This window comes from Saccopteryx bilineata, chromosome 3, assembly GCF_036850765.1.
Source record: "Saccopteryx bilineata isolate mSacBil1 chromosome 3, mSacBil1_pri_phased_curated, whole genome shotgun sequence".
NCBI lineage: Eukaryota > Metazoa > Chordata > Mammalia > Chiroptera > Emballonuridae > Saccopteryx > Saccopteryx bilineata.
This window is the reverse complement of record NC_089492.1, coordinates 124,930,703-124,955,592: the sequence shown is the minus strand read 5'-3', so window position 1 is coordinate 124,955,592 and position 24,890 is coordinate 124,930,703. Positions and strand designations below refer to the sequence as shown.

Sequence of the window (24,890 nt, the reverse complement as noted above, 5' to 3'; positions counted from 1 at the left end):
TTATCTCACACAGGTGACAGGAACGTACAGTACAGCATTATCCAATCATGCCCACTGCCAGCCTTCTCCCAATACAAAACTGTCTTCCTCACTGTAGAATGTGTGGGTTAGGGGACATTTTTAGGAGAGTGAGTGCAAATGTGCTTGCTAACACAACTCACTACATCCCCCAGAAGATCATAGTACTATCTTCCCATGAGCCTTGGTTCTGGGGAACACTGCAGCCAGAGCTCGAGGGAACCTGGTTATCGGAAGTATCTTAAGAACATTAACATAGTCTCTAAATTTCCACCGGGGCAGAGTGAAAGCCTTTGAGGACAGAGTGATGCAGTCTAGAGAGCTCTCTCCAACTTTGCTTAACCTTGGTGCAACCATATTCCCAACTTCTGATACTTAAGTGCGAACCCAAGAAAATACTCCTAATCCTGATTAAAGCACTGCCTAGAAAAATCCTTCCTTATTGGTCATTCTGCTTATGTTCTCTCTGTTCTACAAACCTGCAATGTGGTTATACTACCTGCCTTGGTGTCAGTTCAAAAGTTGACGTGGAAACATGAGACACTGTAGGCGTGGAAGTGGTCTCCAAATATTTTTGACTGACCACTGCAGGAGTAAGAAATTTTGAGCATGTACATTTCTTTATATCAAGTATTTATGTAAATACTTGACATAAAGTATTTACATGCACCACTATATTAATATATAATATGCACTCTAAAACACAAACAAAATTAAAATTTTAAAAGGATGAAGTCAACTTGAAATGATCAATATTTTTACCATAGGATTCTTGTTTTCAGATTAATTAGGACAGAGCTATGCATTACCTTCTTTTATAATTTAAAAAATCACCCCACATTTTTCTTTATTTTGATCTAAGATTTAAAAAACTTTTCAGAGAAAAGTTAAAATAATAGTATATTTGGATGCTCATCACCAAATTATTCTGCTTGTCTATTTGTTTTTTTCCTGCATCAATACCAGAATTTTTTAAAGTCTGTGCAGCTCTATTGTTTTGATATATACAAATTTTGACGAGGTAGTAAAATCTCCCCAATGTCCTTGTTCAAAAACTGATTTGTCTAGTGTGTTTTCTTAAAATTTAGTTTTAGAATTATAAACTTGTAGTAAAAACTCTAGGTTTTAAAATTATGTGCTTTCAGTTTTTATATTATTTAGAAATAATTACTGTATCTTATTTCTACATCAGATTTTAATTGGGATTACAGTGAATTTATAGATTAATTTAGGGGAGAATTTATTTGAGCACGTATATTTCTGGGGGATTGGCAAAGAAGAACAAGGACAATATAGTTATAGCACCAAGGGAGAAAATAGAGAAGAGCTTGTAGATGGATGCAAGTGACAGCTCTTGAAGTTTTCAAGGGTCACCCACGATATAGCATGTTTAATCCCTCATCTCTTGTACGGTCAAGATATTCATTGTAGACATAGAAATATTTTTATACATCTATCAGCTGATGGACATTTAAATGCTTCTACTTTTTTTTTTTTTTTTTTTTTTTTTTACAGAGACAGAGAGTCAGAGAGAGGGATAGACAGGAACAGACAGGAAACAGAGAGATGAGAAGCATCAATCATTAGTTTTTCTTTGCGTGTTGCGACACCTTAATTGTTCATTGATTGCTTTCTCATACGTGCCTTGACCGTGGGCCTTCAGCAGACTGAGTAACCCCTTGTTCGAGCCAGAGACCTTGGGTCCAAGCTGGTGAGCTTTGCTCAAACCAGATGAGCCCGCGCTCAAGCTGGCGACCTCCGGGTCTCGAATCTGGGTCTTTCACATTCCAGTCCGATGCTCTATCCACTGTGCCACAGCCTGGTCAGGCTACTTCTACTTTTTGATTGTTATGACTAATGCTTCTATGGACATGTATGTGTACAAGTTCTTTTATATGGACATGTTTTCAATTGCTTTGGGATATATTTATGATTAAGGAACACTTGAAGGATTCAGTCAAGGCAGAGATAAGAATAGGGTCAAAGATTTTTTTCCCAAGACTTGTCAAGCCCCTGAGACTAAAGTGACATTAGAAGAGGAAAAGGAGTTCTCAAATAACAACAGTGACAAAATAGGAATTTGGGTACATTAATCTAGAGAAATATTTATCTTGTCCTGCCATAGTTTAAGTAAATTTTTGTATTACGCAATTACATGAAAAGATATTTAAAAATACCAAGAAAACAATTACAAATCTGTGTTGCTCTTTCAAGATATAAATTTTTAGGTTCTCCTAGAATAGGAACTATCGGTGTTTAACAAGGATACTTTTGGTTTAGTGATTATTTCAATACTATACCTACTACTGCACTGTGTACCCAACTACTACTGCAGATTCTAAACTACATTTCAAAAATTCTAAATCACCTGAGATGAAGAATATTACAAGGCCTAAAGTAGATTAAAAACAGAGATACAAAGATATAGTCTGTAAACTGGAGACCAAATAAAAGGCCAGAATCTTGAAACTGGTAGGCAATGTGCAACCTTCACCTGAAGATAACAGATTTAAGATCATTTGAGAAAATTAGGGTTAAAAATAATTTTCATATTCTTAGTGTAAAAACAGCACATTGAAAGTTAAAATAAGCAGGCAGGACTTTCCACCTGTACACTTAGATATACAGTAAATTATAGTTGTGGACACAAAATAACATCCCTGCGTGTGAACATTTCTATAGTCTTAGTGAATCTATTTTGTCTCCATTTGGTACTAATTTCCCCAAGTTTTTTTTTTAATTATTTTTATTTATTCATTCATTTTAGAGGAGAAAGAGAGAGAGAGATTGGGAGAGAGAAAAAGAGAGAGAGAAGTGGGGGAGGAGCAGGAAGCTTCAACTCCCGTGTGTGCCTTGACCGGGCAAGCCCAGGGTTTTGAACCGGCAACCTCAGCATTCCAGGTCAACGCTTTATCCACTGCGCCACCAAAGGTCAGGCAATTTCCCCAAGTTTTAAAGAATAAAAGTAGTAAATGAAATGCAAAGCTTGCATCTAGAATACAAGAAAAATACTAGATATGATGTGCTGGCTGTCACTTTTTAAAGCCTGGTTCTACTTAAAGAATTACCTCAATAGCAATGAAAAGAGACATGCTCTTCCACCCGTGATGTAATTCTCCTGGTTATACTTACATAGTTTTCTATAAAGACAGAATCTTTAGAAAATAGAAACAAAAGACCAAAGTTTTGTGCAACCTACTGCTTTTTATTTTTTACAGCCAACAAACAAAGTATATGAAAAATATCAATTACTTCCCTTAAACTCTGTCTGCTTTCTATTTCCAGATGCTTTAAATGGGAAAGAGAAAGCAAAGCAACACAACAAACTCCATACACTACACTGGAGGTCGACATGTCCGTGTTCCATCTGCAGAGTCAATAGTAAAGTCATAATTATAGAAAGGAAAACAAGTAGCACTTTAAGAGCATTATGAGTTCCTGAATATTTTTCAATAAGAGAAAACGTCAACGTGAGCGATGTACTAGTGCAGAAAAAAGTTACTTTTTTCTTTTCATAAACGTTTTTGCTTCTTTCAAAAGCTCTTCCATATCTTCCTTCTCTTCATCCTCTTTTCCGGGTTCCCAGTCAGAATCTTCATCTGTTGGCTCATATTCTTCTTCTTCATCATCTACAAAGCTGTCGTTCAGGTCGTACTCATTGGGCCCAACATCTTCATCTACAATGCTTCTCACTGAAAAACAGAAGTCTGGTAAACAACTCAAGAATGCCATTCAACCTGGGATTACAGATGGCCAAGTGTGAAATGTCCTTCTCCATCAAGAAAAATTTATTTTACTTACTACATTGCTAACCACTACAAATTTCTAGAAAGGGTATCAAAATGACCACTTGTTATGTATTATTTCTAGCTTTTCCTACCATGAGGCTCCTGAGACTAAAATGTCCCATGAGATTCATCATGATGGCTCCTTTATGGTATTGTAATGATATCCAGGCTACCTACTGTCTGGAGTGGTAGAATATAATTTTGTCCCCGTTATTCACTGCCCCTCCCTGTGATATGGTTATACTTCTCCACCCCCAGTGACACCAGACTTAGCCAAGAAAAGTGAGTAGAAGTGGTGTATGCCCCTTCCAAGGAGAATCGTTCTGAGCCTTGCTGTGTTTCTGCTACTATTTCCTTTCTTCTGTGAGCACCGTATCTCCCAGATAAGGGCTGATCCTTCGGCTTGAACTCCAGGCTGGGACAAAGTCACAGCCAACATGCAGCAGGGACACAAATAAGAAATATATTTCATTTTTATGTAAGGCACTGAGATTTGGGGATTTTCACAGCAAAGCCAGCACAATCTGACCGACACATGAGGGTTGCAATCAAGTGAAGATAGGAGTTTACATACTTTGGAAAGTTTAATGTATAAATCTATTATATTCTACAGTTCGTCCTAAAAGCAAAATTGCTATGGTAACAGCCATTAGAATTTATAGATTTCTAATAAATACTATAATACTGGAATTCTTTGGTCTCCAAATTAATTTCTCCCCTCATCCCATTTTGTTTTATACTCTTTCCACAGTGAGCAACACAGCTGGTTTGAAATAAGGCAGAGGAAGACTCCGGAGTGAAGTGCAGCGTGAGGGAACAAGTAGGACAATTCTATCTGGGAATTTTCTGAATGGACAGGACAGTCCCCACGATAAAGAGCAAATGCATGGGTGAAAAATACTAATTTCCCTACTTTCACATATGCTTCAGTTAACTTCTTCCCAAAATGTTCACAGGCAAGATGGATATAACTTCAATGAAAGTCATAGAATTTAATGGGCAAAAAAATATAGATGATGAGAAAGAAAAGTAATTTGTCTGTCCTCTTCCACAGCCCAGAAATTTATATTTTCCTTAATATCAGTACTCATTCCAGAGAATGATTTGAGATAGCTTATAACGATAATAGAGGTGTAATTAAAAAATACAAATACAAGTAGAAATTAAGAACATAAAAAGTAAAATATAAATGTCAAGCTCAATTTTTAACATAATTTTTATAAATTGGACATCAAATTTCTCCGAGTTTCTTGGTAGCCAACGGTAAATGGCTACCATAATAATCTGCACAATTCTCATTAGCATAACAATCATCCCAGTTCCTTAAGGGAAATCTTGCATTGTATTTATATGTATACACTTCTTATCTCCTTCAACATTTTGAGGGCATGTTTTATGTCTAGTTAATCTCAATTCCCCATATATCTATTTATGATGGAATACATTTAAAAACACATTAAAAGGGTAGTTTGCAGATGGGTAGGGGAGAAAAAGTTGATTGCATTTATACACATAGAAAAGCATGTAGGCAGAGCCAAATAGTATGCATTTTATTCTCTCATTCTGTAGGCAGAAATACTGTGTGCCAGATAGGCCTCTGTCGATGATACAAAGAAGCCAGAATTTGTTAGAGAAAAAAACAGCCCTGGCTTGGTAGCTCAGTTGGTAGAGTGTTGTCCAGATGTGCCAAGATTGCAGGTTAGATTTCCTGTCAGAACACATACAAGAATTGACCAATGAATGCATAAGTAAGTGGAATAACAATCAGTGTTTCTCTCTCCCTCTCTCTGTCCCCCTTCCTCTCACTGGAAAAGAGTCAATAAAATAAAATTTTAATAAAGGTAAAAATATAGAGTTCAGAAGCAGGGGAAACAAAAGGTAGAATAGTGTGATGTAAACAGGACTGAAGGACATTTGATAGCTGCCTGTGTAGTGTTCATTCCCCTCCTTCTCCATCCCCCAAAACATTAGTGTCTCCTGGGGATCTCTGTGGTTCTGAAGGAGGTGACTCTACCCTGGCCCCAGGGCTGGTACAAACTAATCAGTGGCTATAGAGGATGGTTCAAGAGAAAGAAACATAATCTAAGTCAGTAAAAAAAAGAGTGAATTACATGATTTTATTCTTAGGAGTAGTGAAAGTCAAAGTTGTACATTCCTCCTCTCTCTTGCCTTAGATGTAGAAATGGGTGCTTATCATCCAGCTGAATAAGGATGGAAGAGAAGCCAGTCTCAGGGTAAAAATGACCCCTCTAAAGACAGAATGATGGAAGAACATTGGGTCACTGGTGACATTATTGACAATGTTAATAAGCCAAAGAATTAAGTATGTCTAAATCTAGCCACCTTTTTGGACTTTTCAGTTATAGAAGTCAGTAAGTTCTCTTTACCATTTAGTCCAATCTGAAATTTTGTTTTCAGGTATTTACAAAGAAAAGAATCCTAATAGATACAAGGACAAATATATATTGTTATACAATAATTGTGGAAACATTGCTGTATTAAAATGTTATTTTTTTAATCTAAGAAAAAGCATTAAAATGAGCAATTCAACAAATTCACAGAGGAAGACATTTTGGAAAAAAATTCATAATAACTGGAAATTGTATCTAGGTTTAACAGGAGATTCATTACAAGGTTTCATTTTTAATTTCCTGAAGTAAAATTACTTACCTGGAAGTGTACTATGTCTATATTCCACTTTGTGCTGAGGATTCTTCCTGAAAAACAAAAACAAAAACAAGATCTAGTTTTCCAGTCACTAAAAATTAATGACTATTTTAAATTAGAATATTCACTAATTTACACAGAAAATTAGACCCTAACAAGCCTCTTATTGAATGGCATTTGCTTTTTCTTGTTTGCTTATTATAGTCACCATGCTGTACAGAGCATTTGCTTTTTAATTTCAACATTTTCTGATGCCAGGCATATTTCTAGATGAAAAGATAGTTAACCAATCAAAGTTCTTTCCTCATGAATTATGCTCTAGAGAAGGATGTATGAGACAAAGTTTATTATATTTCTAGAGTAAAATATGTGTTTTTAAATGTCAGGGGTATATATTACATATCTAAAAATACAATGTGAGCCTGACCAGGCGGTGGCGCAGTGGATGGAGCATCGGACTGGGATGCGGAGGACCCAGGTTCGAGACCCCGAGGTCTCCAGCTTGAGCGTGGGCTCATCTGGTTTGAGCAAAAATTCACCAGTTTGGACCCAGGGTTGCTGGCTCAGGCAGGGGGTTGCTCGGTCTGCTGAGGGTCCATGGTCAGGGCACATGTGAGAGGGCAATCAATGAACAACTAAGGTGTCACAATGCGCAATGAAAAACTGATGATTGATGCTTCTCATCTCTCCGTTCCTGTCTGTCTGTCCCTGTCTATCCTTCACTCTGATTCTCTGTCTCTGTAAAAAAAATAAAATAAAATAAAATAAATAAAAATACAATGTGAAATATACAACACAAAATACCAAATACTTGTGTATGTTTGTTGTATAATGTCTAAAAGGATACTTTTAAGGCTTTTATTGAATCCAAAGGTAAAAGCATTTAAGTTATGCCTCTTCAAAGAACACTAATCAATTGTTATGAAAAAAATAGAAAAGCTTGAATTGAGAAATTCAAATAACATATTCCAAAGTCAAACAAACTATTTGGGTATCTACTTAGATTATATATACCTATGATTGCTTCTATTATATTATTAAACAAACGTTTAGGCACACTATGTATACAAGACATTCTCTGGATAATATACAACTGCCCAAGCAGCAAAAGTCCAAAGCTGTAACTGAAAGATCAGGATCCATGTGATGGGTCTCTACCTCTCTGAGAGGAAACTGTGAAGGAGAGCTGGGGTACACTGACGACAATAAACAGGTGCTGAGGTGTACATGAAGCTGTTGTGAGGGTGCTGGAGGAATGTACAGTAAGTCCTTATTCATGGCAGGTGGTAATTAATGTTAGCCATTGATATGGTCCTCACTTGTTCAAGGAATAGCCACAGGACACTTATTACGTGCCAGGCCCTGTGTCAGAGGTCAGTGACAACTTTTATTGCTAATATCTCTGTTGTTGGTAACTTTTTCTACAATATAAGCACTAAACACAGTATAAGAGTACAACCACCCAGTTAATTAGCGTCATCACTCCATAGTTTTGAAAAGTGGAAAAAAGATTCTATACAAGACTGTGTGTCTGGAGTAATGACCCCACATATCACCTTTTATGGAAAAGAAATTTCAAGGTTGAGAGAAATAAACTGGACCACTTCAATGCGATGAAGAGAGCTGCAAATAAAGTTGTAGTGATGATTTGAGATGACCTTTCCTTACCGAACATGCCAGTGCAGGTCACTGGTTTGTTTAACTTGGTATTTATTTATTTATTTATTTTAAAAGATTTTTATTTATTGATCTTTAGAGAGAGGAGAGAGAGAGAGAAGGGAGAGAGAGGAGGAGCCATAAGCATCAACTCGTAGTAGTTGCTTTTTGTTACGTGCCTTGACCAGGCAAGCCTGGGGATCCGAACCAGTGACCTCAGCATTCCAGGTCGATGCTTCATCCACTGCACCACCTCAGGTCAGGCACAACTCGGTCTTTATTAAAGTTCAATTAATGTTCGACCTCAGGGGAGGAGAACAGAAAAATGACATGATAATACCAAAGGTATTCTTCACCAATAACTTAGAAAAAGACTGCTGGCCACTTGAGATTATTTTTAGTAACTTTTAAAAAATAATTTTATTAAATTGTGGAAAGACACATTGGTAACCTCTTATTTTAAGAAAAATTCAAACCTACTTTAAAGTGGTAAGCTGGTCCACTGAAATTCCATATACCTTCACTAAGATTCTTCAAGTGTTAAGATTCTACACAGATGTCTCATTATTATCTATTTATATCAGTTGAGATTTAAAGGCTTTTTCTCTTTCCTTTTAATAGATGTTTGCTTCAGGTACCAAGTAGTCCTATGTTTTCTTGCTTTGCTCTTAACATAGCAGTATTGCTTAAAAGCTAAATACGGTCTTCTTTGTTTGCTATGGGAGTCTCCTTCAAAAGGTGCTTTAGAAACGTTTAAGTAACTAAATGTCAGGCTTTAAAAACAAGGACAATACAGCCTGGCCAGGCGGTGGCGCAGTGGATAGAGTGTCGGACTGGAAAGCAGAGAACTCAAGTTCCAAACCCCGAGGTCACCAGCTTGAGTGTGGGCTCATCTGGTTTGAGCAAGGCTCACCAGCCTGAGCCCAAGGTCGCTGGCTTGAACAAGGGGTCACTCGCTCTGCAATAGCCCCCCAGTCAAGGCACATATGAGAAAGCAATCACTGAACAACTAAGGTTCCACAACAAAGAATTGATGCTTCTCATCTCTCTGTCTCTCACAAAAAACAAAACAAAACAAAAAACCAAAAACAGTACAGAAACTCAACCAGGGGAGCTAACAGAGACAAGTACAGTTTATGTACCAAATAGCAGTTCAAGACTGTTCATATCAATTGTCAGGCTAGACACTAAAAGGGAGAGTAACTTTAAAAATGGGCTGGTGATGGTAGAGGTGATGGTTCAACCTTAAAGCTGAGGTGGTTCCTGGTTCCCTCCGATCCTGAAGCATGTCATAGCTGCACTCACTGCCCCAGTGACATAACCTAACCTCACAGCCACCAAGCTGTTTCAGGACACATGGATAGGAACAAGAACTTTTACATTTGTGTATTTCCTAAAGGAAGAACAGAAAAATGTTTCATGAAATTTTGTACTTAGAAAAGGAAAAGATTTTTAGCTTCATCTGCCTGGTGGGGAGGGGAAGTTATTTTCTTGATGCTCTGCTAAATTTCCATCCTTTCCTAGAACTTGCTATTTTCAGAAAAAGACAGGTGTGGGACTGAGATGCAGACCTGAAGGAAACATGTTGAACTGATATTTTCCCACATTTAACTTAAAGAACAAACTTCCAGTTTAAAACAAAAGAATTGCTTAATGTCAATAGTTTTTGCTACTTATTTTATTGAAAATGAAGAAAATAGATCCTGTGACAGGTTCAGAAGTTCGCTGTTTGGGTATTTACAAATGTATTTTATTCTTTGTTGATGATAAACAGAACTCACAGAATAAATGGGCTTTAATAAGAAAATGAGCCAAAAGAGAAAAGATAGTATGTCACATAAAAAAAGCACACACTTAAAATAAAAACAAATTTCAGATATGTTTTAAAATAAAAACAAAATTTAGACATGCTTTACTTAGCAATTTAAGTATGAAAAAATGCACTGAATGTTGGATTCCTATGTTATCCTCTACTTCAAAGTCTCCCATAATCTCAGTCCCAATTTTTATTTGCAGCCCAATCCTTCATTTCTATGCTCAAGGAGTAGTTTCTGGTTCCCATTGATAGGCACTTGCTCATAGCTTTTTTTGCATAGCATATTATTCTTATTCTACACAGTTCCCTCAGGGAAGCAAGTCTGATAATCACTGACAACTCCAAAACATATTGTCTATCTTTATCTACCACTTGGTACTTACCACATATTTTCTTATACTGTCATCTAAATTTTCAACACAAATGTGTGTGCATGTATTACCTCTATCATCTGTCAAATGAGCTGCTGAAGGGAATTTTTTTTTATACTTTTTAATATCTCCTATAGCAAGTACAAGAGTGTCTTTCACAAAGTGGCATTCAACTATATTTTTCATAAATTTATCTACTACAATATAATCACCTTTTTCAAAACCTTCAAAAAGTTTTTAATTAAGCTTTTACATGAGTTCCCAAAATGATGAACTATTTTAATTTTTCTCTTTAATGGGGAAAAAAAGACACTTGTTTTTGCAACCTATTATTTCTTAGGAAAATGTTGAAAAGAACTGGCAAGAAATCATTTGCAATAGAAACTAAAGTTTAAAATTCTCATTGGTTGGAGTACAGAAAACAATTTCTACCAATTTCTAGAATGATAATGAGTTTTCTTGAGTTAATGTTAATTTATTATTTTTAGCAAATGGTAATCCACAGATTCTGATGTTTTCAGAAGTCTTTTCTTTGAAAGACAGTTTTTCTATCGGAAATAGGCCAGAAAATGCCTATTCTTATTAGGCTGAAAATAATGTCAATGTGGTTAAATTGCTTTTCACTCATACCTATAAAATTAATAAAGTACTCACTGCATCTTTTTACACAAACCTACTAAAGTAAGTTAGAATTTCCTGCCATCAACAATTCATAACACTTCTCCAGGAAACAATGAAAATCTGACAGTCACATCAAGCAGACTTCACTGCAGTCGGGTTCCTGAGATACTGGCTGCCCAGCATCGTAAGACACTTAGCTCTAGTCAATCAATCACTCAGGTCAACAAAGAACATAGAGTACTTCACAAATGCTAGATAGATGCCACTGTATCTTGGACACATTCTTATCTGGCTTGCTAAACTTTAGCAATACTTTGGGGAAGGTGATCTGGCTTTAGAATCAGAAGACCTGAGTTTGAATTCAAACTATACCATTTATTGGTTATGCAATTCAGGGCAAGTCCTATGAACCAAGTCTCCATTTTCTCATCTGTAAAGCAGGAATAATAGTGCCAACTTCACACAAGTCTGTTCCAAGAGTTAAATAAAATAATGTGTAATATTTGTAGGCTATTAAGCATTTTACAGGTGTCAAATAATTTTGCCTTCAATAATACATATAATTATTATGGTTAAATATTTCCCCAATATTTCATATATTTAGCCTGACCTGTGGTGGCACAGTGGATAAAGCATCAACCTGGAATGCTGAGGTTGCTGGTTCAAAAACCCTTAGCTTGCCCAGTCAGGGTCAAAGCACATATAGGAGTTGATGATTCTAGCTCCTTCCCCCCCCCCCCCCCCCCCGCACACTCTCTCTCTCTCTCTCTCTCTCACCTGTCTAAAATAAAGTCTTTTTAAAAAGTGTTTAAAAATATTTCACATATTTATAGAATATTTTCTAACATTTGCTTATATATAGTCTATTTTTCAAAGATTCATTATTTTATAACAAGGCATAATGCATTTTTCAAGTAACTCTGGGTTAAAGCTAAATGACAATTCTGTATGGTGCTCTGGGGGCATGTCACATTTGAAATAACTTTCAAAGACAATACCAAATTCTTCTACTCAGGTCCTTTTCCTAATAATGAATGGGAATACTCAGAGTTCATTCATAAAAGATTTACATCAACCTTTTTCACAAACAGCATTTTCTACTACTTAGCAGGCCTCAATATTCTTGGTTTTTATTTTTGGGTGTTTTTATCTTGTATTGTTGAGATTAACAGTAATATTTGGGTTCTAAACATGGAGCTATACACCTATAACCACACCAAGTTTTTATGAGCCATTATATTTTAAAATACATGTTTTCCACAACATTTCTAATTTTAATGATATAGCTATATGAATAACAATATATATCTGAAGGAACAACACTTCAGGAAGAGGAAATAAAAAAATGTCTTTAAATTTGCTAACACTGAGGTAGAAACAAGCTAGGCAATTGGAAAAACACAGAAAGATTTGTACTACAGCCCAAGGGGAACAAGTGAGAAGGAAAAATAGCAGGAAATCAAGTTAAAAAGAACCTGTGAGACATGGTAAAGAGTTTTGTCGGAAGCTGCTGGGAGGCTTCGGTAAATAAATAACATTATATGACTTATTCTTAGTGAATTATTCTGGTGGCTGTGTGGAAAACAAACTACAGAAGAGCAGGCGAAGAAAAGGGGATATGGTGGTTATGAGACGGGGAGTAAGTAGTCAGGATTTTAAAGGTTGAAATTGCAAGAACTGTTGATGGAGTGAATGAGTGATGTGAAGAAACAAGAACAATCAGGGTGCTTCTTTTTCTTTTTTAATTTTTATTAATTTATTTGAGAGAGAGAGAGAGAGAAACATCAATTTGCTATTCTACTTATTGATGCATTCATTGTTTGATTCTTGCATGTGCCGACTGGGGATCGAACCTGCAACCTTGGTATATCAGGATGCCCTGACCAACTGACCTACCCGGCCAGGGCTCACGGGTGCTTTGCAGTTTGGGGCCTAACACTTTGTGTAAGGTGAAGTCATTGACAAAGGTGGAAAACACTTGGGAATGAGTTGCTTTCCTGATAGAAATCAAGAGTTCTGCTTCAGATGTGGTAAATATGAACTACCTATTTTACAACCAAGTAGGGCCATTTAAACATGATTCTGGAGCCATTAAGTTGAATTAGCCCACCTAGGGAATAAGAACAGAATAGAGAAAGGAAGAGATCTGAGAACTGAGTCCTCTGGCTCTGCAATAATTATAGGAAAAGGAAGAGGAAACAGCAAAGAAGGCTAAGGAAAGAGTAGCCAGGAATATAACTATTCTGACTTTATGAATAAATTGCTCTCTGCTCTGGCTTTCTCCACTATTGAGCGGAGACCCCTAGGCACAAATGATCCAACTCTCTGTTTTCCATGTTTTCTTTTTTTTTTTTTAAGGTGAGAGAAGAGGGGATAGTGAGGCAGACTCCCACATGCACCCCGACCTGGAATCACCCAGCAATCCCATCTGGGGCCCATGCTTGAATATCGAGCTATCTTTAGCTCCTGAGGCTGCTGCACTCCAACCAAGCTATCCTCAGCGCTTGTGGCCACACTGAACCAATTGAGCCACTGGCTTTGGGAGGGGAAGTGGGTGAGAAGGGGGGGAGATGTGGATGGGCGCTTCTCCTGTGTACCCTGACTGGGAATCGAACCCGGGACATCCATAAGCCAGGCTGACACTCTATCCACTAAGCCACTGGCCAGGGCCTGTTTTCTATGTTTTCATGAGGAACTAAAGCTCAGGAAAATCAAAGTTATGCTGCAGAATTGGTATAACCATAACTAGAATTTAAGTCTGTTGGTAATAACCCATTATCTTTCCATCATAAAGAGCTACTGAAAGATAAGTAAGCAACAGTTAATGAGAACAAAATAATAATTTTTATTTTGGTTTACTTCCAAAGATTTGGTAACTTAATACCAAAACTTAACATTCAAAATTTTAAATAAACTTTAAGTACTGTTTTACATCGGTATCTATTATAGTGGCTAGTACATTAGGTGCTCAGCAGTTGCTCAATGAACAAGTGATCAGTCCATATTTTTGTTTTCATTCCAAAATAATTTATTGTGCATTTTTTAAATCCAACACTTATTTTAAAACTTAAAGAAAAAATGAATTCTATGTTATCAAATATCTAAGTCTCAAAATTTAGAAGATAAAAATTTTTTAAAATATAGTCTTTATTAAATAATGAAAGAGTAAACCAACTTAAAATAATAAAAAGTAGTCAATTTGTTCATTGAAAATCATTATAATTTTCTATCTATGCCAAAACAATCTAAAAATTCTTACATAGTTGCAATTAATACTAAATATAACAAAGAAAAATGGATGTATTATTAAAATGAATACATATTCAAATAAAAGAGAAAGAAAAACAAAACCACAGAAGAAATTCCAATATATTTTATCAAGGCTATATGAATATAAGGCTATATGAATATAATTGATATTGTTACTGAAATTTTTTAATGAATTTTTAAAAAATTATAGCAAAGTCTTACATAAAACTGTATAGCAAGTGATCAACATATTTTCTTCCAAAAACATATTTTTACAAATGATTAAAGAATTATAAGCACGGCAAATGATGATAGGTTACTTTCTATATGCAGATCCTATAAAAATGCATTAAGATACTATCAAATTTGACTATACTTGACTATAAATAAAATGATTGATAGTCTCGCCTGACTAATTCTGGGAATCTCAACTACCAGGCAGGCAACAAACTAGTGTTCCTAAGAAAACCTATTTATTTTGTTTCAAATAATATTATATGGATTTACACTAATACATGTTCCTATTTTTTATTAAGTGGCTTCTAAAAATTAGTATCTTGTAGTTTGAAGTATATACCTGCATATGTTATCAGTTAATATTGCAATAACTTGGAACATTTAAAAAAATAAAAAACAGAAAATCACTTTATATCATAGTTACAAATCTGAACCAGCAATAACAATATAATTTATTTACTATAGAATACATGCTTTTTAAAATGATTTATTGCTTGTGGCAACACACTTCATTCACACTATACAGATCATGGTGCAGATTCATTACAACCAGAGCACTTACAGTTGATAACTGATACACTTCCTTACCTCATCCCTCTTAGACGGTATTATACATAATTAAAAAAAGAAATGTAGGCACTGGCTACTGAGAAACATGAAAGAACCAACATTTTCATTTGTATAATACCTGCTGAAAGTTTTGTAAAACCAAGGCCATGTATGTGAGTTTGACTTTACATTTTAACACTAAGCTGGTTGAAAAATGTTCCATTCATTTTAGTGGATATATATTCTAAGTTTAGCGCTTAATTTAACAAGCAAGAACAGGAGCAATAATGCACTACATAAAACCTATTACACACCAGAGGGGTGAATGAGTCAGAGGCAGGCACAGCTATCAGTAGGTTACAGACACTAAGTATCTAATGTTCTAATTCAGACAAGTACCCTAAGCTATTCAACTGCATTAAACTGAGCTAGTCTTCTGACAGACTAAAGTGTACAGCTCAAAAAGGACAAATTAGTTAAATGGGCAAGATACTTACAATGACAACACAAATTAATTCATTTACATATCATTCTTTAAAGTTGATTTTTTGTTTGATTTGGAAAAGTATAATGTCAGAGAAAATAGAATAATGCTTGTAGTGTAGAAAAATAAAATTTAATAATCAAATATCCTTTTCTAGACATTAATCTCATATTATATGAGCTATGGAGATCTTTATTTTTACTGTAGTATGTATTTAACATGTGATCCATATCTGTTTTACTCATAGAATAAAGTGGCTGAAAATAAAACAAACCCATGTGTACAGCTGTGTTTTTATATTTCTTCTATAGTGATAAAACTTTGACCACAGATGACAATACTTGGAAATTCAATATAATACCATATAAATTTAGGTAGCTGATGTAGTATAAGATTACTTAATCTATTATACAACATTTGAGATCACCTAGATACAGCAGAAAGAGAAAATGACTTGCACACACATTCAAGGGGTTAGAAGGTAATCTGGGGCCTGACCTGTGGTGGCGCAGTGGATAAAGCATCGACCTTGAACGCTGAAGTTGCTGGTTCAAAACCCTGGGCTTGCCTGGTCAAGGCACATATGGGAGTTGATGCTTCCTGCTCCTCCCCCTGTTCTCTCTCTCTCTCTCTCTCTCTCTCTTCTTTCTCTAATAAAAAATAAATAAATTAAAAATCTAAAAAAGAAAGTCCTAGTCTTAGAGATTAAAAAGAAAAAAAGAAGAAGGTAATCTGGGAAGTACAAAATTAAAAATTAACCTAGTATTTCAATTGAGAGAATCACTGACTTTACTTAATAATCCTTATCCTGGCCTGACCTGTGGTAGCGCAGTGGATAAAGCGTCAACCTGGAAACGCTGAGGTTGCCGGTTCAAAACCCTGGGCTTGCCTGGTCAAGGCACATATGGGAGTTGATACTTCCTGCTCCTCCCCCCGTTCTCTCTCTCTCTCTCTCTCTCCTCTCTATAATGAATAAATAAAATCTTTAAAAAAAAAAATAAATAATCCTTATCCTGTTTTATGAAGGCAAAATTTTTTAAAGATAAAAAGCAAAGATATTTTCACTCATAAATTTCTTCTCTCTTCCAAATGTGTCAAACATCATGGAAAATAGGCTTATTACAACACGACTTTTGGAATATACAGGGTTGGGCAAAAGTACAGTTGTGAGTTGTGCAAGGTTTACAGTTGTGGTGGGTGCAAAACAGTTTATTCTTGTATTGTTTAATTATTGTATTATTTTCCATTCATACACTGTAAATTTCCTTTTGCCCCAACCTGTATATATTTTTATTTTTCTGAATATAATAATTTCTGGCTGATTTTTGTCATTTTTTTGTTTTTGTGAGAGAGACAGAGAGAGGGACAGATAGGAACAGACAGATAGGAAGAGAGAGAGAGATGAGAAGCATCGATTCTTTATTGTGGCACCCTAGTTGTTCGTTGATTGCTTTCTCATATGTGCCTCCACTGAGGGGGCTACAGCAGAGCAAGTGACCCCTTGTTCAAGCCAGCAACCTTGGACTCAGGCCAGCAACCTTGTCAAGCTAGTGATCTTGGGCTCAAGCCAATGACCCCACGCTAAAGCTGGTGAGCCTGTGCTCAAGCTGGTGACCTTGAGGTTTCGAACCTGGGTCCTCCTCGTCACAGTCCTATGCTCTATCCACTGCACCACTGCCTGGTCAGGCTGTTGGTTATTTTAATGAGCAGTGATATTTCACTATTTTCTTTCAGGGGCTATAAGAAAACTTTGGCGTGAATTTACATAAAAACTTTCTTTTAAGCAAAAGAAATTAGAACATTTTATCATTCTCACACAGGAGGCTCATTTTCCAGTGCTGTTGAAATAAATATTGAGGCCCCAGATGGAGCTACTCCTGCCTGGGATGCCACGTCAGCAACCAAAAAAATAACTCTCATATCCCTATAAATTCTGTGCTTGACTAGAAACACAGCATAGCCTGCCAGCCAATCCCCAAACACCAAGCCAGCTCTGGCTCTATACTTATTTCATTGTTCTGTCTCACTCCAAACAAGGTTGACTGTGTGGACCCAGTCAATCAGATATCTTCTATTTTTCTTCCCTATTTTTTATTCCTTGTCCTATAAAAGCTTCCTGCTTATGCCTCATTTTATAGTTCTCTGAATGGGGACTGTCTGCTTCATGAAATAATAAGTAAATTTTGTTTTTATCACCTAAACTGTGGTCTTTAATCATTTTTAATAGCACTAATCAATATATTGCTAAAACAATAATATATCCTTACAAACAAAGATTGTTAAGGAGTAAACTGATCAAAATACAGTGTCAGTTTTAGCAATGATGCAAAAAGATCTAGTAGATCATGTTTTTTTGCCTAACTAATAATGATAATGCAACAAAAAAAGAGCATATAAATATATCATGCTTCTGTAACTAGGATTTTTATTATCTTGTTGATCTGAAAAATTCCCAAAATCTTCAATCAAATCTGGAGTTTTTTTAAACTGCAAAATATTAGTTTGCCATTTGTCTAAAACAATAAATACTACCAACACTTTAGAAAGCTAGGACTAACAATGTGGAGTCAGGCCATACCATAGAGCAGTGGTTTTCAAACATTTTTGAAGTCAGGGAGCATTTAAAATCCTACAAATAATTGTAGGCGCACTATATACAAATTTCTGAGAAATGTGTTATAATAAGTCAAATATTAAAAGAAAAAAATATAAAATCCAAGTGTGCTTTTATGGTAATTAAAAGAAATACGACAATTAAATTTATTCTGATATTAAAAAACATTTTTATGTTACATTTTTTGAGTTATGCTTTTTAGAATTTGTAAAAAACAGGTTAAAAAAAACAACAAAAAGTTATCTTTTTATATATATAGATACATTCTTAGTAAGATTTAGTAAATTCAATAGGTCCCAGCGTGAATGTGTTAAGTTTTTTCATTCTTGTGTTTATGAGAAACACAAGCCTGATGTGTACAAGCGATTTCGTCAGTGTTTGGGCATATATTTGAAAAGGAAACTCTCATTTCCTTATCAATACATTGAAGAATTCCTCTTTTTACTCTTAATTGTGTTGAGTGCAGAAAACCCCCACCATACATATCATCTTAACTTTACACCAAACAAAGGATAGAAGAAACTTGCCTCCAGTCTTTCCAGGGAACATGACGGGTAGTGTAAACAATCCAGCACCACAGCTTTAACAGCCTTTTGCAACCTAATCAGGCAAGTGAGGTGGGGGGTTGGGCAGACTGTCAGCTTACAGCCAATTCCCCACACCTGGGTCCCCCCAAAATCTAAACTCCAAAAACCCTGTTGGTTTTCTGGTCCCCAACAGGCACATATTTCTCTGGAATACTATAGGGCACACCTGGAAATCTTCTAGGGTGCACCAGTGCACCCTGGTGCACACTTTGAGAACCATTGCATTAAGCTGTCTTTCTGTTATATGCAAGGCAGTGTGTTAGAATCTGGGACTAAAAGATGAATAAGAGTTAATAAGCAACTCATAGTCTTGTGGGGGACATGATTTTTTACAGTTTATGGGATCTGGCCTCTCTATAATGAATCTCTAGCCTCCTACACTTATTCTTCACATTTTCATCTAATGTAAGAAATATGCAGTATGAGTACTTCTAGAATAGGAAGCTCTCTGCCCTTCCCTACTCCTGCCAAATGCAGAGCACCTTCCACTTTTCCCGCTCCCCCACTCACCACTTCACTTGCTCTGGCTCATGAGCTTTGTAATTGGCACAGTACAAATTTATGTCTCAGCAAACTTACAAATTACTGCCATAGAGAAATACTGAATTGGCAGAGGAAGGAGACTAGGTTTTGTCTTCACTAGCTTTGGAGTCTTAGGAAAAATCATTTAACCTTTCCTAGTTTCCATTCCCTTACTTGCAAAACAGTAGTCAGTGTAAGCAATCATATCTAACATTCTCCAAGAGTCTCTCTGAACTGTAATTAAATTTAATAAAAAAAAAAAATCTTCAGATTTTATCTAAGTAAAGCCAGACACCAAGTATTTCAACAGATGAAAAAGAAAAACACAGTGTATGCATATATAAATATATTACAGAGACGAAAATTTCTATTACTACATGTGAGTCACTAGCTTTGCAGTAATTTCTTTTGACTACTCCCAATCTGACCTCTTTCAAAGAGATCAATGAAATGAAGGCAGCGATTTTTGACATTATTCTTAACAAGGCTTTGTATTTCATTTTAATTCTTCTCAAGAATAGGCCTGTTTAGATTTTGCTTCTGGAAAAAATGTAGGACATCACGAAAGACCAATATTCTTATTTTAAAACTAGAAAAACAAAACCTGGTAAATATAAAAATTATTTTTGTGAGAGAATTATGGGAGCTTGAAATTTTTAGATCATCTAAAATTTCATGGAAGAAAAAGCCTTTCTTAGGTAAGCTGAAAATCACTGCCTCTTTTCTTCTTTAGAAGCCTTTGTTAGTTCTTCGCATGGGCTGAGGATAAGATATGGACCAAGTGGAGGAACACTATTGAGAAAAAGACTAATAGGGTTTTTCATGGTCACATGGGGTTGTCGTGACAGTTTAGGAGTAAAAGGAATAAAGCTAATTATTCCAAAGGTAGACCAAGTTTTACTAAAATGTCAACATGGCTATCATCTATCTAAATCTCTGGCTAGAAAGAGATGACTAGTTATTGTCCGCCAAACAGAGGGGATATCCTCACTGTTCGAAGCTAGTATCTATAATCTATATAGTTCTTTTTTTATAAACAAAGTCAGTATTTAAAAAAATTTTTTTAAAGATTTTATTTATTTTAGAGAGAAGAGAAAGAGTGAGAGAGAGAGAAGGGGGAGGAGCAGAGCATCAATTCCCATATGTGCTTTGACCAGGCAAGCCCAAGGTTTCGAACCAGTGGCCTCAGTGTTTCAGGTCAACGCTTTATGCATTGCTCCACCACATGTCAGGCACAAAGTCAGTACTGTAAGAAAAAATTATTTAGACACGAACAGGCAGAAGAATATGACCAATAACCAAAACAAAAGAAACTGATCCAGAAATGTTGGTTAGCAAATACAAATTTTAAAATACCCAAGAAAAATATGTTAAAGAATATGTTTTGAAAAGAGTAAAAAATGGGAAGTGTGAATGAAAAGACAGATAATCTCACCAAAATTAGAATCTATAAAAAAATCATGCCTGCTTGACCAAGTGGTGGCGCAGTGGATAGAGCACTGGCCTGGGACACAGAAGCCCAAGGTTCAAAACCCCAAGGTTGCTGGCTTGAGCGCGGGCTCATCCAACTGAGTGCAAGTTCACTTGCTTGAGCGTAGGATCATAGATATGACCCCATGGTCACTGGCCTGAGCCCAAAGGTCTCTGGCTTGAGCAAAGGGTCACTAGCTTGTCTGGAGCCCCTTGGTCAAGGCACATATGAGAAATCAATCAATAAACAACTAAAGAACTGCAATGAAGAACTGATGTTTCTCATCTCTCTCCTTTCCTGTCTGTCCCTATATATCTCTCTCACTAAAAAAAAACCCACAAAAAACATCATGTCTACTCTAGAATTAAAAAATGCAATCTGAAATTACAAATTCTTTAGATGAATTTCACAGCAGACTAAACACAAAAGAAGAGAGGATTGGTAAACTCTACAACAGGTCAACAGCAAATATCTCTTCTGAAGCACAGAAGAAAAATGAAATCCTATTTTCAATGAAAGTTTAAAAACTAAAAGTTAAAGGCTTGAAAAACTGCAGGCATAAGTAAATATCAATAGATAACAGAGATTAAGGAGAAAAGAAAAGTATAACCAAATGTTTCCAGTGTACATACCTATAACAAGATTCTCCATAAGGACATTCAGGCCGGTCATCAGACTCATCTTGACACATGATTTGTACACCTCCATAATCACTATCACCAGGGTGACTGAAATGTTGAAAATGGACAGGATTCTTCCTATGAGGGTCACAAATATACCGTGAGAAAAAAATAATAGGATATATGAGATCTAAATATACTAAAAAAATAATAATAGGATATGGCAGGAAACCAAGCCATGTACATCTGATTATTCCAGCATGTGAACTAATGGACTACATTGTTAAAATCAAAGCTCATCACATATTTAGTACAGAATTCTCATGGAGACAAAATTAATTTCTGGTGACATATAGTAGGCCATGTCAGTGAACAATTTGCAAATAGTACTTTATATATAAAAAGCATAAGTGTTTAAATACTTTTAATAAATACATATATGCATCCTCTGCTGAGATAAAAAAGACATTCTAGAAGCCTCCACAGGTCTCCTAATCATTAAACCCATTTTATTAACCAAAGGTAACCACAGTCCTATAATAGAAAATAGTGTTTCTCTGATATTTTGGTTGCAAGAAAAAAATGGCCAAAATTCCAGATAGCTTTTGTTTTGTGGGTTAATTTTTTAGAAGTAAAAACCAAGAAATGTGGCCCTGGCTGGTTGGCTCAGTGGTAGAGTGTCAGCCTGGAATGCAGGAGTCCCGAGTTCGATTTCCGGCCAGGGCACACAGGAGAAGCGCCCATCTGCTTCTCCACCCCCCCCTCCTTTCTCTCTGTCTCTCTCTTCCTCTCATGCAGCCAAGGCTCCATTGGAGCAAAGTTGGCCCAGGTGCTGAGGATGGCTCCATGGCCTCTGCCTCAGGTGCTAGAATGGCTCTGGTTGCAACAGAGCAACGCCCCAGATGGGCAGAGCATCGCCCCCTGGTGGGCAGTCGGGCGCATGTGGGAGTCTGTCTGACTGCCTCCCTGTTTCCAACTTCAGAAAATACAAAAACAAAACAAAAAAAACACAAGAAATGTAAAAAATATATTCAAAAATCATTAACCCTTTACATATTATCATAAACAACATGCTTTAACATAAATAACTACCTTCCAAAAAAATTTGTCGGGATGCTGTTTCAAACTTTGAAAAGTTCTTTAATGTCTAGCTTAATAAACAACCTCTGGATTCTCACATCTGTTTCTGCATTCAATCATTTACAGTAACACAGACCATGTAGCCTCTGGAAAACTCTACTGTACACTGTGAGTGAGAGATTGAGAGTGAAAAGGCACATACACAAAGAGTCTTAGTATTATTGTGAAATGGCTTTAACCTTAGATTTTCTAAAAGCTTCCTGGGGACCAGAATGTCTCAGAGGTCCCTGGGCCACACTTTGAGAAGTAATGTTAAAAAATAACACATTAGTTTTGTCTGTTCTTGAATTTAAAAGGAAACATGTAGTACATACTTCTTTGAAAGGAAGCCATCCACAAGCCAAGAAGAGAGAATTCAGGAGAACCTAAACCTGCCAACACTTTGATCTTAGACTTCCAGCCTCCAGAATCATGAAGTAATAAATTTCTATTGTTAAAGCCACCTAGTCTTGTTATATTTTTGTTATGGTAGCCCTACTGAACAATACAAATAGCAAACAAGATTTTTCAAAACTCCAGACTTATAGAAGGCTTATATACTTCTATTCTACAAGTTTATAAATTATGTTCCACACGTGCAACTAAGGCCATTTTAAAATAGACAAAATTGTGAATAAATGCATCAAGTTCTAACTGTTGAAAGTGAAAATATTGTTATTCAAGTGCTAAAACGGGAAAGCACGTTAAAGATAATATGAATGTGAAGTTAACAGAATATGTAATAAAAATACACTATTGCACAAAAGACAACAAACTCTACTAGAATGTATTGGTAAGATATTTGGTTTTACAAGTTGAAATGGCAAAGAAATATTACTGAAATAGGACTGCATAATTATAAGCATTCTATTATAAACATTATAGATGAAACTATAGCCTAAAACTAAGGGATAATTTGAATTTACAGAATATGAAATTAGAGAAAATATAGACAATGTAACCAAATGAAGAAAGTATAGAAGTAACCAATCAATCCAGGAAATATATATTCACTTGTTTTAGAAGGCATCGTGGTGATTCAAAAGCACCATTAGAAAAATACAGATGTTGGCCCTGGCTGGTTGGCTCAATGGATAGTGTCAGCTCAGCATGCGGACATCCCAGGTTCAATCCCCAGTCAAGGCACATACAAGAGGCGACCATCTGCTTCTCTTCCCCTCTTGTAGCCAGTGGCTCAACTGATTCAAGCATAGAGGCCACAGGCACTGAGGACAGCTCAGTTGATTCAAGTATCAACCCCAGACAGAAGTTGCCAGGTGGATCCCGGTTGGAGGGTATGCAGGAGTCTCTTATCTCCCCTCCTCTTACTTAAATAAAATAAAATAAAATAAAAAAATAAAATAAAATAAAATAAACAGAGGCGGCTCTGGCCAGTTGGCGCAGTGGATAGAGCACCAGCTCAGTGTATGTATGTCCTAGATTTGATTCCAGGTCAGGGCACACAGAAGAAAAGACTATCTGCTTCTCTCCTCATCCCTCTTTCCCTCCTGAAACCAGTGGCTCGATTGGTCCAAGCACTGGCCTCAGGTGCTGAGGATAGCTTGGTCGATTCAAGCATTAGCCCCAGATAGGGGTTGCCAGATGGACCCCCGTCTGGGCATATAAGGGAGTCTGTCTCACTATCTCCTCTCCTCTCACTTAAAAAAATGAAAAATAAAAATATAGAGGAAGCACTGACCAGTTGGCCCAGTGTGTGGATGTCCCGGGTTCGATTTCTAGTCAGGGCACAGAGAAGCAACCATCTGCTTCTCCACCCTTTCCCTTCCCCTCTCTCTTCTACTCCCACAGCCAAGGCTCAATTAGTTTGAGCGCATCCACCCTGGGTGCCGAGGATGGCTCCATGGAGTCTCTGCCTCAGGTGCTAAAAACAGCTTGATTGCAAACATGGCCTCAGATGGACAGAGCGTTGGCCCCAAATGAGAGTCACCGTGTGGATCCCGGTCAGGGTGCATGCAAGAGTGTGTCTCTCTATCTTCCATTCTTCTCACTTGGAAAATGAGAAAAAGAAATATATAGAGGAAAATGCACAAGATGCCTAAACACAGCCTAAAATACTGGTGATAGTATAAAGTATTCAACAACTATAAATAAAGCTATCTTTCTAATATCAAATAAGCAGTTATTTGAGTCTCAGTGATGTAATTTTCAAGTCAGAATTACCTAGTTCAGATTCTTGCATTAATCAGCATGCCTATTTTGGAAACATTTAATTCTTTTTTTTTTTTTTTTTTTTCAGAGACAGAGTCAGAGAGAGGGATAGACAGACAGGAACGGAGAGATGAGAAGCATCAATCATTAGTTTTTTGTTGCGCGTTGCGACTCCTTAGTTGGTCATTGATTGCTTTCTCATATGTGCCTTGACTGCGGGCCTTCAGCAGACTGAGTAACCCCTTGCTGGAGCCAGCGACCCTGGGTCAAAGCTGGTGGGCTTTTTGCTCAAGCCAGATGAGCCTGCACTCAGGCTGGCGACCTCGAGGTCT

At 36.5% G+C, this 24,890-nt stretch overlaps 1 protein-coding gene across 9 annotated transcripts in view; it reads right to left on the bottom strand.

Annotated features, from left to right (window-relative positions):
- Nucleotides 1-3,202: 3,202 nt before the first annotated feature.
- APLF (aprataxin and PNKP like factor) overlaps nucleotides 3,203-24,890 on the bottom strand; it is a 70,956-nt gene continuing 49,268 nt past the window's right edge. For 6 of the 9 annotated variants that reach the window (XM_066267280.1, XM_066267281.1, XM_066267285.1 and 3 more), the window contains 3 exons: nucleotides 21,283-21,408; nucleotides 6,477-6,523; nucleotides 3,203-3,710 (listed from right to left, as the gene is read on the bottom strand). In XM_066267280.1, coding sequence (XP_066123377.1) covers nucleotides 3,517-3,710; nucleotides 6,477-6,523; nucleotides 21,283-21,408 — 367 coding nt within the window. In that variant the 3' untranslated portion in view covers nucleotides 3,203-3,516. Of the gene's footprint in view, nucleotides 3,711-6,476; nucleotides 6,524-8,321; nucleotides 8,433-9,259; nucleotides 9,523-15,954; nucleotides 16,107-21,282; nucleotides 21,409-24,890 lie in introns of those variants that run through there. The other 3 variants (XR_010730294.1, XM_066267287.1, XM_066267286.1) reach the window with 3 other exon arrangements.